Raw genomic sequence first — 12,199 nt, forward strand, 5'->3', positions numbered from 1 at the left:
CATGTGTGACTGAACATTTCACATGAAACAGTAAAATGTCTCACTTTCAACATTTGCTATGTTTTCTGAGTTCTACTGTAAATTAAATATAGATTTATGAAATCTGCAAATCGTTGCTTTCTGTGTTTCTACCCAACATTTTTGGAATTGAGGTTGTACAAGAGATGATTTAGATTATAAAAATGCACCAGTGGAAGGACGAAAGCACTGAACATGTACTCTTGATTTTTTCTATGTATATGGAATCATATGTGGTATGTCAGCTGGTGCCCCTGGGAGGCAATAAAATGGTTAAATGTTGCAGTGTGTGCTTCCACACTACAGAGTAATACAGAGCCACATGTGTATGTGGTGTTTAGGTAAAAGTGATATCTGTGTTACAGTCTGGGCGCACGTGTTTGTGATTCCTGAGTCACAGATTAAAGACCAGCTGTGGTGCCCATCTGTGTCATTCAGCCAAGCAACTCCAGACCAAATAAGATAATAACAACCTCTCATCACGCTCCTATAATACGCCACTCTTCAACCTTTAACCGTGACATTGTGGCCGAACTGTGGAAAACAGCCGTGTTTAGGGAAACCACAGAAGAAGAAGGCGTCCAAATGCTCTGATGAATAACAGTTGAAATATCAATGAAAACTACCAAAATGACTTGCTTGGGTACTTTTACCAAACTTTCCATGGCAAAAAAAAGCTTTCATGCTTAACTTTCGATGTGAGCTCCGAACTGTTACTAACAATGCATTCCAACAGATCAATCCCCATGACAACGGGGTTAAACTTCTTCACCTCTTCTCCACCTTTAAGATGCTAAAAGTCACTTTTTTTTCTGAAAATCTAGAAAAGTAGCAATTACGCCTCCAGATCTGTATCTTTAATCTTAAAGCACACACGTGACTTTAACATTCCCACAATCATTCCATGATTATCCTGATTTCAGTCAGAGAACCAAACAGAGGTTAAGTCTTCAGCGTGGTCTCCTTTCTTTTTGAAGTCTATACTTTTAACTTTTCAGGCGTTACGAGACACCCTTCCCAACAGGTGTACCCCTGAATTGGTTTAGTCTCCCTTCAAACGACCACAGTTTGGAAGAGGGTGACATTGGCGTTTGCTACAGCTTAAAAGTGATGCTTCACTCCGATACATAAAAGGAGAGGGCTGTGCCATGCGTGTGGGACGAATCCACCTATTGTGGCCCCGACTGAAATAGCCTGGTGAAATAAAGTGGAGAAGAGACGACAGAATAGTGACTAATAAAACCAAATCAGTTTATAAACTGAGTGCACATCTGCCTATAGGGATTTTAAAGATCTGACTGTTCGAGCTTTGTGCCACACACACACTGATTCGCTGATCACATGACAGAAGTGCTGATATTAATCAGAGTCAGTGGACTTTACGATTCAGCATTTGCGCTGCTTGTGCGTACTTGTGTGTGTGTGTGAGAAACAGCCACTGATTTCTTCATAACTCTGCACCTGCATGTTCTTACATGCCTATTTATCTTAAAGAGTTCGAAAAAAAAAGGAGAGAAAAACACTTTCCCATTCCCAACTCAACAACAGCACCTCCTGTTATACACTCAGTTTATGCTTCATCTAGAAATACCAAGATCCAAGACCGCCAATAATTCCAACCCCTCTCTGAAAAAGAAATAGATAAACGTCTAGTGCATTTAAAGTAGATGGAATCATATTAAGAAAAGATCCAAATTTGGTAGGCAATCAAACGGAGTACGGTTATTTGTTCATTTGTTAATAAGTATAAAATGAAATGCATTTCATACAGTGAAAAATGAGGACGAGGAAGAGAGGACTATCTGAGGGTAAACAGGAGGACAGGAAACTCTCAGGAGGTCATCTGTCACAAGATGAAATGGGCTGAAATAGACATTCACCAGCTTCCATTACCTATGTGGGTCAGCAGCCTACTCTCCAGCTGTGTGTGCAGCTTTCTTTGGTGGTCTTAAAAATAGCTGTGGAACTTTGTTTTGAAAGGAATTATGCAAATGCAAATGATACTTTTTAAGTATAATGAAACTCATCTTTTTAAACCATGATGCTTCCATCAGCTATACTCATTAGCCTGGTTTCCACATGTACTCCGGCCCTGGATTCTACTCTTAGATGAGCCAAAATGTCAAATATTCCATGTTCTTACCCTGGTCTAGGAGTTGGAAAAGCTCTGTGGCAGTGTTAATGGTACACTTAATAATGTAGAATAGATACGAGGCGTGAGGCACAAAGCTAACAGACAACCCACTGTGCTTCTCTTCAGAGCCAGACAGAAGACTATTGTTGTCCATTTCCTGTGGACAAGCAGTCACTCTTTGCATGAGGCAGGAATAAACTTACTGCTCAGACTTGCTTTATTGTGTTTGTATTATGTGTGAGAAGGAGGGACTCGAAGGGAGTGCCGCTGACTGTCATATGGCACTCCACATGACTTAACCTAATGCTCCAATCACATGAGGATGGATATCAAGAGTGTTCCACAGCTAAAGAGGAAACTTGGAGGCATTCATGGAGGCTCTGGTCACCTGACCACATGTGTGACTACTACAATGCCTTTACATAATTGCAAGCAACCTGCAGTCCTGTGGGGTTCAAAGAGCAAAGCCTCACACTCGGTCTTTTGCCTCATATTGTCCCACCAACGTAAAATGCGTTGCTTCTGCCTATGAGCCGTTAAGCAACGCCTCCTCACATTTCTCAGCACAAAAGTTCAAGCTATAGTTCAAAATGCTGAATTCAGAAGAGCTGTCTGTCATTAGCCCTCAGGGTTGTCGCTCTCTTTCTGAAACTAGTCAGTGGTGGAGCACAGCCAAATGTAGAAAGTAAAACCACAGAAGGGGATTTACTGGGACAGAAAGCATTAAGGATGAGTAATGTTTTGGGAAATGAGAGCCTTACCTGAATCCTCCTCCTCATTCTTATTGCCCTTAGCAATACATTTATCCTCTGTCAAACAGAAGCAGTGGCCATGCTGCAGTCTGGGTCATGCTTTGAGGAGAGGCCTCCCTCTGCCTGATTACTCATCTCTGGTTGACCTTTTAATATCCCTGTGTCTCTCCTGTCTGCTTAACAGCTGAACCAACTTCTAAGTGTTCCGTCCTCCTGGTTGATCTCACTGATCCGGGTTCGAGGGGTTTAAATGTAGAACACATGATGATCAACTGAAAAAAACTGCAGTCAGATCTCAGTTAAAAGTCTCTCTGTTAAGACTCACATTGTTTTCAGCTTTAAGTATGAAACATCTTATGTAATATCATCACTCAGGTTTCAGACAAACTGCAAATAAAGTTACATTAAGAGACAACGGCAGGGATATAGAGTGAACTTTGTAACTAATGACTGGAAATTGCTTTTATGTTAAGAACAAAGCAAAATGCCAGAGCAACTTCTGAGGTACTGTACCATATGATCCCACTTCCAGTGAAGAGGTTATGAAAGCATGTACCACTGTTTCAAGGAGCGTGCAGCATCATCTGAAGCTGAAGCTAAGCAGAGTTTTTGCTCTCTGTTCTGTCCTGTCCTGCTCTCGATGTTACATTGCAGGACGTTCCCATGAATCCTGCTGCCTTTCCGTGTTGCCTAGGAAGCCGAATACACACACACACACTCAGTGTGAGGGTGAGAAGTACCAGGAGAGGAGAAAATTACGATATGGTTAGTTTGTTCTTCATTATCTCCATGACAACCATGAGACTAACAATCTCCCTGTGTGCTTTTTCTGTCACATCGAGCATTGACTCTTTCATAGCTCAATCTTGAATAATGTTTTCTTTTTTTTTCCATTTAGTCTAATCTGTAGAATACAGACATGCTATCTCTATAAACGATTATATAAGCAATTGTGAGTATTACATCTCTGCGGGAGAGTGAAAGCCACAGGAAAAGGGAACCTGATGGCATCATGTGGCCCTCATGAGACCAGTCACCTGACAAGGGCAAGCATCGTGGGAGATTGGATTCCTAAAAGTTAGGGCTTCTCTCTAACAATTCTCAAAAGCTGAAATGCTTGTTCACAATTACACCTTCAACAATAAGATGATAAGGGGACTCTCCAGAGCTTTATATTGTCCGTTACTGGAGGATTGTTACTGTTTGATGCAGCTGAAGCTGCAGGCCAAAACATTTCTCCACGAAACAACTCAGAGAACAGAGAGCGGTTGAAAAAAGCCTGGAGGAGGTCCACTCTCCATCACTACTGATGTAGCCTCAGCTATTTCAAAGATGCTGACGTGTATGTGTATTTACTGTATGTTAATCTTTAAGACCACTTCAACTGGCAATTTACAGCAACAAGAGTTCAACCTACTTAAATATACATCAAATGCTTAAGTGCCAATGTTTACTCTAACGCTCGACTGCAACTGACAATTAAAGGCAATCTAACAAAAAGGAAAAATGCTGTGCTACTACAACACAATACTGCTTTAAAACATTCCTGAGTCCGTGTCCCCGTTTGCACTGTAAATCAATTCAGATGATTCGCTGCCCGATGGAAACGTGACATAAAAAGCACAGCTGGGCTGCAAATTTAGTGATGGCCTCTTCTGTGTCTGGCAATTAAGCTCAAATATTCATGCAGTGATTATTTATTCATGTTAAAATGCTACATGTGGCACCTCTAAACGTCTTAGTTAGTCATTTGGGTTCGCTCTGAGTAATGCTGCATTCTGAGACATAGATTTATGTGACCACGGTTCCATCTGATCCATCTGCTAGATCTGTTCCTGTACACATTTTTTGGGAACCATTTCCAGCACAACACCACTAGTGTTACTCTCTTAAACCAAGTGCATTTTCATCATTACGTAACATCACACTCTGCAGCGCACCAACGTATTTATCCTAGACGTATTGATCCATGATTAAATACAATTGATATCTAGTCAATGTAAGCCACGAATGAATACAGCCCAGTTTTGGCTCCAGTTGCTGTGATGTATAAACTCAGTGCTGTATCACTTGGTGCTGCTGTTTTCTGGCAGGCTGACAGCAGGAGTGGTGAGACAGTCATCTACTTTATGGTGGCTGCCAAAGTGCATTTTTAAGGTTGTGGAATAATCAGTGTTGTGGGGAATCAACCTGAGCTCTCTGTAGTTTTAACTTAGTACTGACCATTCATATTCTATGCGTTTTACCGCCATGAATCGTCAGCCTTTCCAGGCAATAATGATACTTGTTTGTGTTTTGTCACTTAGCAACAAATGCATCTTGACGGGTAGGCAAAAGGCAACTTTATAGACCATTTTAATGTTCCCTATAGGAGAAACTACAGGGTAAACGCAGTCCGATACCAGCATTACTTTTACAGAACAAAGACATGCAAATATTCATGGGCAATTTTGTACTGCAGGTGGGCCGATGAAGATGCTACTGAGCTGGCAACAAATTGACACCAGAGCAATGATCCAAATCAAAGCATGCAAGTGTTGACATTGGAGAGACTGACTCGTAACCACAATCTGACTAAACCACATAGTTTACATACATAGGTGAGGCAAACTGTGACTCCAATGCGGTTATATGTCATCGTGTCGCAGGTCTGGCATTCACTATGCGGTCATACTGGGATGACAAACACATAGAAAGTATCGTTATATTCCTCTAAGCTAGAGGTTTCCTCAGATTGTGAAGTAAATACCCAGAAGCTAAAATGATCGCTGACCCCTGAACTGAAGATAATCAACATTGGGATTCCCAGGGAAGTCCTGTAAGAGCTGATTAAGTGGTTTATGCAAACATGTTAAAGCAAAACTGCTCATCATTACAGGTGTATTATGATCATTATGTGCATAAAATGCATCATTGTAGAGCTGATAAGTAAGTGCTGCTAGCCACCCAATAAGCTCAGTGATGTTTGCCTGGCAATGTCTCGGACAAACAGAAAAAGACAGCGGGAGCAGACATTACGGCTAATGGAAGGGGTTGAAGGGTAATGTCTACAGTGCACCGTCAGCATTTGGGAACCAGGGTGCTATCATTCCCTCATACTGGGAGAACATTAAATATACCTGCCCCCATCAGCACTTTCACTAGCAAAAGGGAACAATGATATTATGATGACCCAAGTTCAACGTTGCTCTCTTTGGATAGAGGTCTCTATGCACCATTAACCCACAGACATCCATCATCTGCCTCCTTGTTCAATGGGCTGAAATACACTGTTAATGTTAACACTGACACAAGCCTTTAATGGCGCTCATGCTCCTGTTCGGGTACTGTTTGGGTGGTTTGATGAGGAGCCAAGCTGTTTAAAGACTGCAGCTGGCCATGAAGGAATATTAAAAGAAAACAAGGATAAAAGTTCAAATCCTGTCTCATAAATATATTATAATATATTGTATTTCACTTAAAATATTGACTATTTTTCATATTTACATATGAATCCGAGTCTGCGGATTCTGGGATATTTGTGAGATCGATACTCTCTGATAAGCAATGCATTTATTTCCTTCTCATGCTCAAGTTGTTGCAGTGAAATCAAGCAGTTGACAGCAGCAACCAGTCAGTCAGTCAGGTGGTGAAACAATCCCAAGACCGCGTGGCTTAGTTGAGAGTCTGTAAATCCTTTAGGTAAAGAGGCTAACGCTGGTGCACTTTGTGGATTGTGGACAGAATGGATGAGCAGGTGTTTAATGATTAGCATGAGGTCGAGAGGAAACCTGCTGATGCTGCCATACATGAGCATGCCTTAAGAACCATTGTACAATACTGCAGATACGTGGCTATCTGTCACGAGAGGATAACCACCTTGCTGACATTACTGTATGAAGACTCATCAAGTCTTTCTTGGACCATAATCCTCTCTCGGGGGTTTTGAGAAGCCGTGGTACATGTTTACATGACTTTACGTGCTTGATTAATTTAGCTCAGCTTTGGTCCAACTTTTCTCCAAAAAAGGAAGAAAAAAAAAGTCTTGCTCAATCACCTTTTGATTGTTTCATTCGGCACTCCAAGCTGCACATGACTGTGGCTGGTGGCTAAATGAGCATGTGATTAAAACGCTCATGCTTCCTGCGCTCAGGATAATATGAACACATGCAAATTAAATGCCAGTACAAACCACCTCTTCTTTGCATGGATGAGGGACCCTCTGGAATCCCATCAAGTAACCCCGGGGTGTGCCTGAACCCCACGGTGAGCACCCCTGCTGTAGATGACTCCATAACAAGCCACACAAACATCAGCCTGCATTGTGCACCAGTCTGCTGTTGAATAATTGACGAGAAGTCAGAGCCAAAGAGTTCATGCGATCCGCTGCCCTCTGCATCACCTGGCTACTACCGTATTCCCCCTTTCTGCTTGCTAACATTCAGCAACAATTGTTTTACAAAATAATCGCCAGCTTCTATTTGCTCACTCAAAACACTTATTCGTACCTCATATATCAGTTAACAGGACTGATGTGCAGCCTGCCAAGTGAAGGAAATCACAACAATTAAAAAACAAACCAGGTGGAATAGAAGCAGTAGATGTGAGCGTATTGCTGTTAACTGGATTAAGTGGCTGAAGGTATAGTGAACACCAGTAACCCTTTAATCCACTGTGTGAGGGCAGAAAGCCAGAGAGAGAGAGAGAGAGGAGAGGCACTTCCTGTCCAAGAACACCGCTGAGAAATGCTGCCTGGCTGCTTTCATTCCCCTCATAGCACAGCCCATACCTCACATTTGCGTCACATCAGCTGTAGAGCTGTATGTGGGATTTTATGTTGTGTTAAAACAAAAGAACATTTAAATATAACTTAGTGAACAAACTAGAGCAAACAGCTAGAATAATACACAGTTGTTAGATTATTCTAACTTTGAAACAGCTAACAAGAGAGCATTGCCTTTAACTAATATTAATATATCACTGTAGTACTAAACCGAATTATTCATTTTCTATTCGACAAGATCTATATGCGTCAGTCTGGTTTGACCCACGTGTATCAACACGTATCGCAACTGATTTCCTGAATCGATTCCATTCAATTTCTGATTTGACTCAATGTCTATTTGAATAATTTTGTTTCTGTGCAAATTTGACTTGGTTATAAAAGATTCTACATCCAAAATGCTGCCACACATCTGGCTTCGAGTTGATGCACCTTCAGGCTCCCTGTAATGACTGACCACACCACTTTAGTCTTTTTCTACTGGTATTATGAAGGTAAAGACACCTATGTTTAAACCTTTTCACAAGTTGCAAGCAGACAGACGGATCTTCATCATCCTCTGCTGTTTTCGATTTTCTAATGATTTGATCATCATTTGGCCTCATCAAAGACAGACAGGCATTACCTAAAACTGACATTTAGCTCTGTACATGTATAGATAATAAAGGTGAGGCTTTTTTCCCCTCAGTTTGACATTTGCTAAACACAACATGTGAGCAACAAAAAGGAAACCAATGACACCACATGTCTGAGTCATTACTTTCTCAAAGGTCTGCTCTACATCTCAATATTGTGAACCCTTCCACCTGTAAAGCTAACGTTCTCCGAGTATGGGCGGCTGCTTCTTGTCGTGTTTGGTATGTCATATCATAAAATATATAAAATGAGATTCACTGTTTGCCAAAGAGGCATTCCTGCTCCTCTGACATGAGTAATTACAAAGACCTTGATAGCAGTGTTTGGCAACGTGGACAGTATCTAAGAAGAAGAACTGCGCTAAAAAGGGAAGACTGAGGACTATTTAAAACATTCATCCATGGTAGAGGGCTGGCGCTCCAGCTGAACAAATACAGTACGCTAGTTCAGAGCTCTGTGTGTTACAGTGAATACATTTTGTTCTCAGCTTCAAAGATGACAGCGCTGCATGTTAGACATGAAAAAGAGCCGTAGGCTTACATAACATCTTCTGCCTTAACCCTAATCAGAGATGGCAGTAACTGAGGAGACCGGCTTCCAAGACCACACAATCCAATCTACACCACACTCAGTGCAGTTACATGCACAGCTGAGTCGAGCTACTGCTACAGCTATACCTCGCCTTTTTTCCCGGGCAATCACCCTTGTTCACCGAGTGAATTCTGCTGATTCTAACCATCTCAGTTGGAGATAATCGAACATGTAACGACTCCTGCGAAACCAAACCGACGTCAGGAACTGGGGCAACAGCAGCCTCTGTCCTTCTGTGTCTGTGTCTCCTGAAGTCGGGAAAGAAATTAAAGACTTAACACAACAAATTCACTGAAAAAAGCCACAACACTAGTCGACGGAGCCGACGCTGCGACTGTCGGCTTGGTGTATAAGAGCCCAAATTATAGCGCTCTTATTACCACAGATGACACTGACTTTACAAAAATTAGGATTGTATTAGAGCAGAGCGACACACTTGAAACACTTTAAGAGACCACGTGTTGACACTTTGTCTTCACGGGCTGATTTTCCATCACAATTTCTGATGCATCTGACAATAGAAGCAGAAAAAAATGTCAAAGCGAGCAGCTTGTTTGGGAATCGATATACGTTTGTGCTTCGACTGTTAATTCAGAAAGATGCAGAGAGATAGAACTTCAAAGCATGCACAGAGCACCTGGACATTTGAGTCCAGCTGAGCGTAAGAAGCGATTTCATCCTCATTATCTGGGCGTGTTAGTCCAGTTTTGAGGAGCTCAGTTTCACATGATTTTGGTTGGAATAACATGTTTACATGCACTCTAAAAGTCCAGTTTTGGGCGTATGAACGCAATCATTTGTTTTTGCTGGTGTTGCGTAAACTGTAAGTGGCACCCAGCAGGTTCAAAGCAACATCAGTTAAATGTGATCGTTTCACCAATATTTTTGACCAGAGCTTTGTGCTGCTTCCACAGAAAACTCACAATGCTGACGGTGGAGTTTTTCCAAATATTCTGCATATCCATCACATGACATTTCTGATGGATTTCTGCGTACACATTGTGCTTCTGAATGTTTACATTTGCAGCTTGATTGTCATCAGATGTGTTGTCAGGGTTACAGCCCATAAATGAATTCTAAACACATTGTCCGCTCTCTTTTCAGAGTAACACAGTCAGTTCAGTTTATTGTTCAGCTATCATGGCTCCATAAAATGTGTAACGGTCGCTCTGTGTACTCATATCAACAGACCCACAGTACAGTGACTTAAAGTGATGGTTTCAGATTGCAGATAAAAATACAACTACGTTTTATAAAACCTCAAGAGAAGGGATACTTGTTAAGAATTATCAGTCCTGGCCCATTCAGTTCCAAGCTAACCATTAAACCTTACTGTAAAGAGTTGGACTTTGATAAACTTTTGTTTTATTACACAATAAAAATGACATAACGGGACATTTTCTGAACATCCTATAGCATTTATCTCCTTACGGAATGCTTTTATTTTTTGTTGTATAATCATGGATATGACAAACTGATGCACTAAATGAAATAAATGAAAATAAATTAAATGAGCAGCAATGGTTCGGCTGGTCTGGAAACAATCACATGCTGGACACTTCTTTTATTGCTGGAAATAGCTGAAATTACATATTAGCACTCTTTACACTACATCAAATGGACGTATTATGTTTTTAAATGAAGCCTAAGACTAATGGATGAACATAAGTATTCCGCAGTTTCTTTGCGTTTTGGTACCAACACTGCAATATTTTAAGCGCAATCTATTTCCAAGGACCAATCACAGCCGCAGACCTCATCCACATCCCACAGCCTGTCAGTTCAGTTGCAGACTTGTCTTCTCACTGCACGGCTCCATTTCTCCCTCCACACAGCAGGGATTTCATTTCATCAGCCTATTGCAACAGTTGGGAGACCGTGTCTAAGCCTGAGCTGAGCGCGGAGCAAGGGGTATGAACTTACTGGAGCTCGAGAGAGTGAGGCTTGCTCTACCGGGATTATAGTCAAACACATTACTGTGGAGCCTAATGCAACCCTCATCCATGCAGGCTGGCTGCCCCACTGCTGCCAATTGATCTGACTAGCACGAAGAAAACAACTGGATTACATAATTCATGTGACCGCTCCATTTGTGGTCTTGTTCAGCTGGGAAAAGAAGCTTAATGACAGTGAGTGCAAGTGATAACTGCTTTTAGTCGGCATCCCTCCCATGCTCTGTTATGAGCAGATTAGCACTGCAGTCTGATCTGGTGAGGTTACTCCACCTTTCACGTATCTAAATACAAATTAGCTGCTTATTCAAAAGGTAAATACAAGCGCGCTCTACATACCTGTGTTCTACAACTCAAAATCTGACGTTTTAACACATGATTGGTGGGAAAGTTTTCTCAACCATTGCCAATACATCCAAATCTGTGCATGTTATATATGATCAAATTAGATCCTTAATTAAAAGAGCGTAAAATAGTATTTTAAATTAAATTTCAACCCTCAAAGTGTAGTCCACAGCAGAAAAAGTCAAGTAGTCATTGAAGGGACTTTCCAAAACTGCCGAAAAACTTTACATTGCTCTTAGTATATTGAGCGAAAAAAAGAGCCCCATTTGGACATAAAACTCTAACTTCCTGTTAGGAAAAAATAGTGTTGATAGTGTTCGTTTTTTTGTGCCTCGGAGAGCTTCTTCCACCCCTTCTCGTGAGTGAAATTTTATCCGGGTGAGTAGCTGCTTCGGCGGAATTTGAAACCAAAAGTGCGAAAAGTGCACACGTTTTCTCATCGGAAATGTAAATTGGTCGAGTCTGAACAGAACAGATGGTCAGGATAAGCGAACGTGGCAGATGAACGGGATAAAACTGGCGTGAAACTTACATATCGACTGATGAGGGTCCGGAGAGTGCTGAAATCCATCCCCATCCTGTTCCTCTTCCCTCTCCCGACACTTCTTGTTTCTCGGTCTCTCTTTAAAGCTTACTCTCCTGTAGGCGCTAGCTTCTTTTAATTTCTTTTCCTTTGTCCATGACTTTTCTCCCTTCTTTTCTTCCTGAACAAGAAAGGATTTGGTCCGACAAAGCGCTCCCGACACTGTAGACCTGGTCTCACCTACAGAGACAGTAACAGGCTTTACTAGTTAAAAAGGGGGAGTGTCTGAGTGCCGCTTTAACTGCAGTTTTAACACACTTCATACAAGCTCAGACATGTGGGCTTTTCTCCCGAAACGACTGCGACCAAACTTAATATCCGCCTCTCTCCCACTCCCTCGTCCCTCTGCCCCTGTACTAATAATCTTCTTGTCTCGCGCCCCAGCCAAAGAAGATTTTCTCTCATGTACGTCACGCAGAACCAGGT

The 12,199-nt window shown here is 41.7% G+C and overlaps 1 protein-coding gene across 6 annotated transcripts in view; it reads right to left on the bottom strand.

The window, feature by feature from the left end:
* The window catches only part of atp11a (ATPase phospholipid transporting 11A), a 36,547-nt gene extending 24,348 nt beyond the window's left edge, over positions 1 to 12,199 (bottom strand). For 5 of the 6 annotated variants that reach the window (XM_072396676.1, XM_072396825.1, XM_072396894.1 and 2 more), the window contains exon 1: positions 11,723 to 12,199. In XM_072396676.1, coding sequence (XP_072252777.1) covers positions 11,723 to 11,767 — 45 coding nt within the window. In that variant the 5' untranslated portion in view covers positions 11,768 to 12,199. Of the gene's footprint in view, positions 1 to 2,913; positions 3,141 to 11,722 lie in introns of those variants that run through there. The other variant, XM_072396755.1, reaches the window with a different exon arrangement.

This window comes from Leuresthes tenuis, unplaced genomic scaffold (genome assembly GCF_036924035.1).
Source record: "Leuresthes tenuis unplaced genomic scaffold, fLeuTen1.0.hap1 SCAF_1, whole genome shotgun sequence".
Taxonomy (NCBI): Eukaryota; Metazoa; Chordata; class Actinopteri; order Atheriniformes; family Atherinopsidae; genus Leuresthes; species Leuresthes tenuis.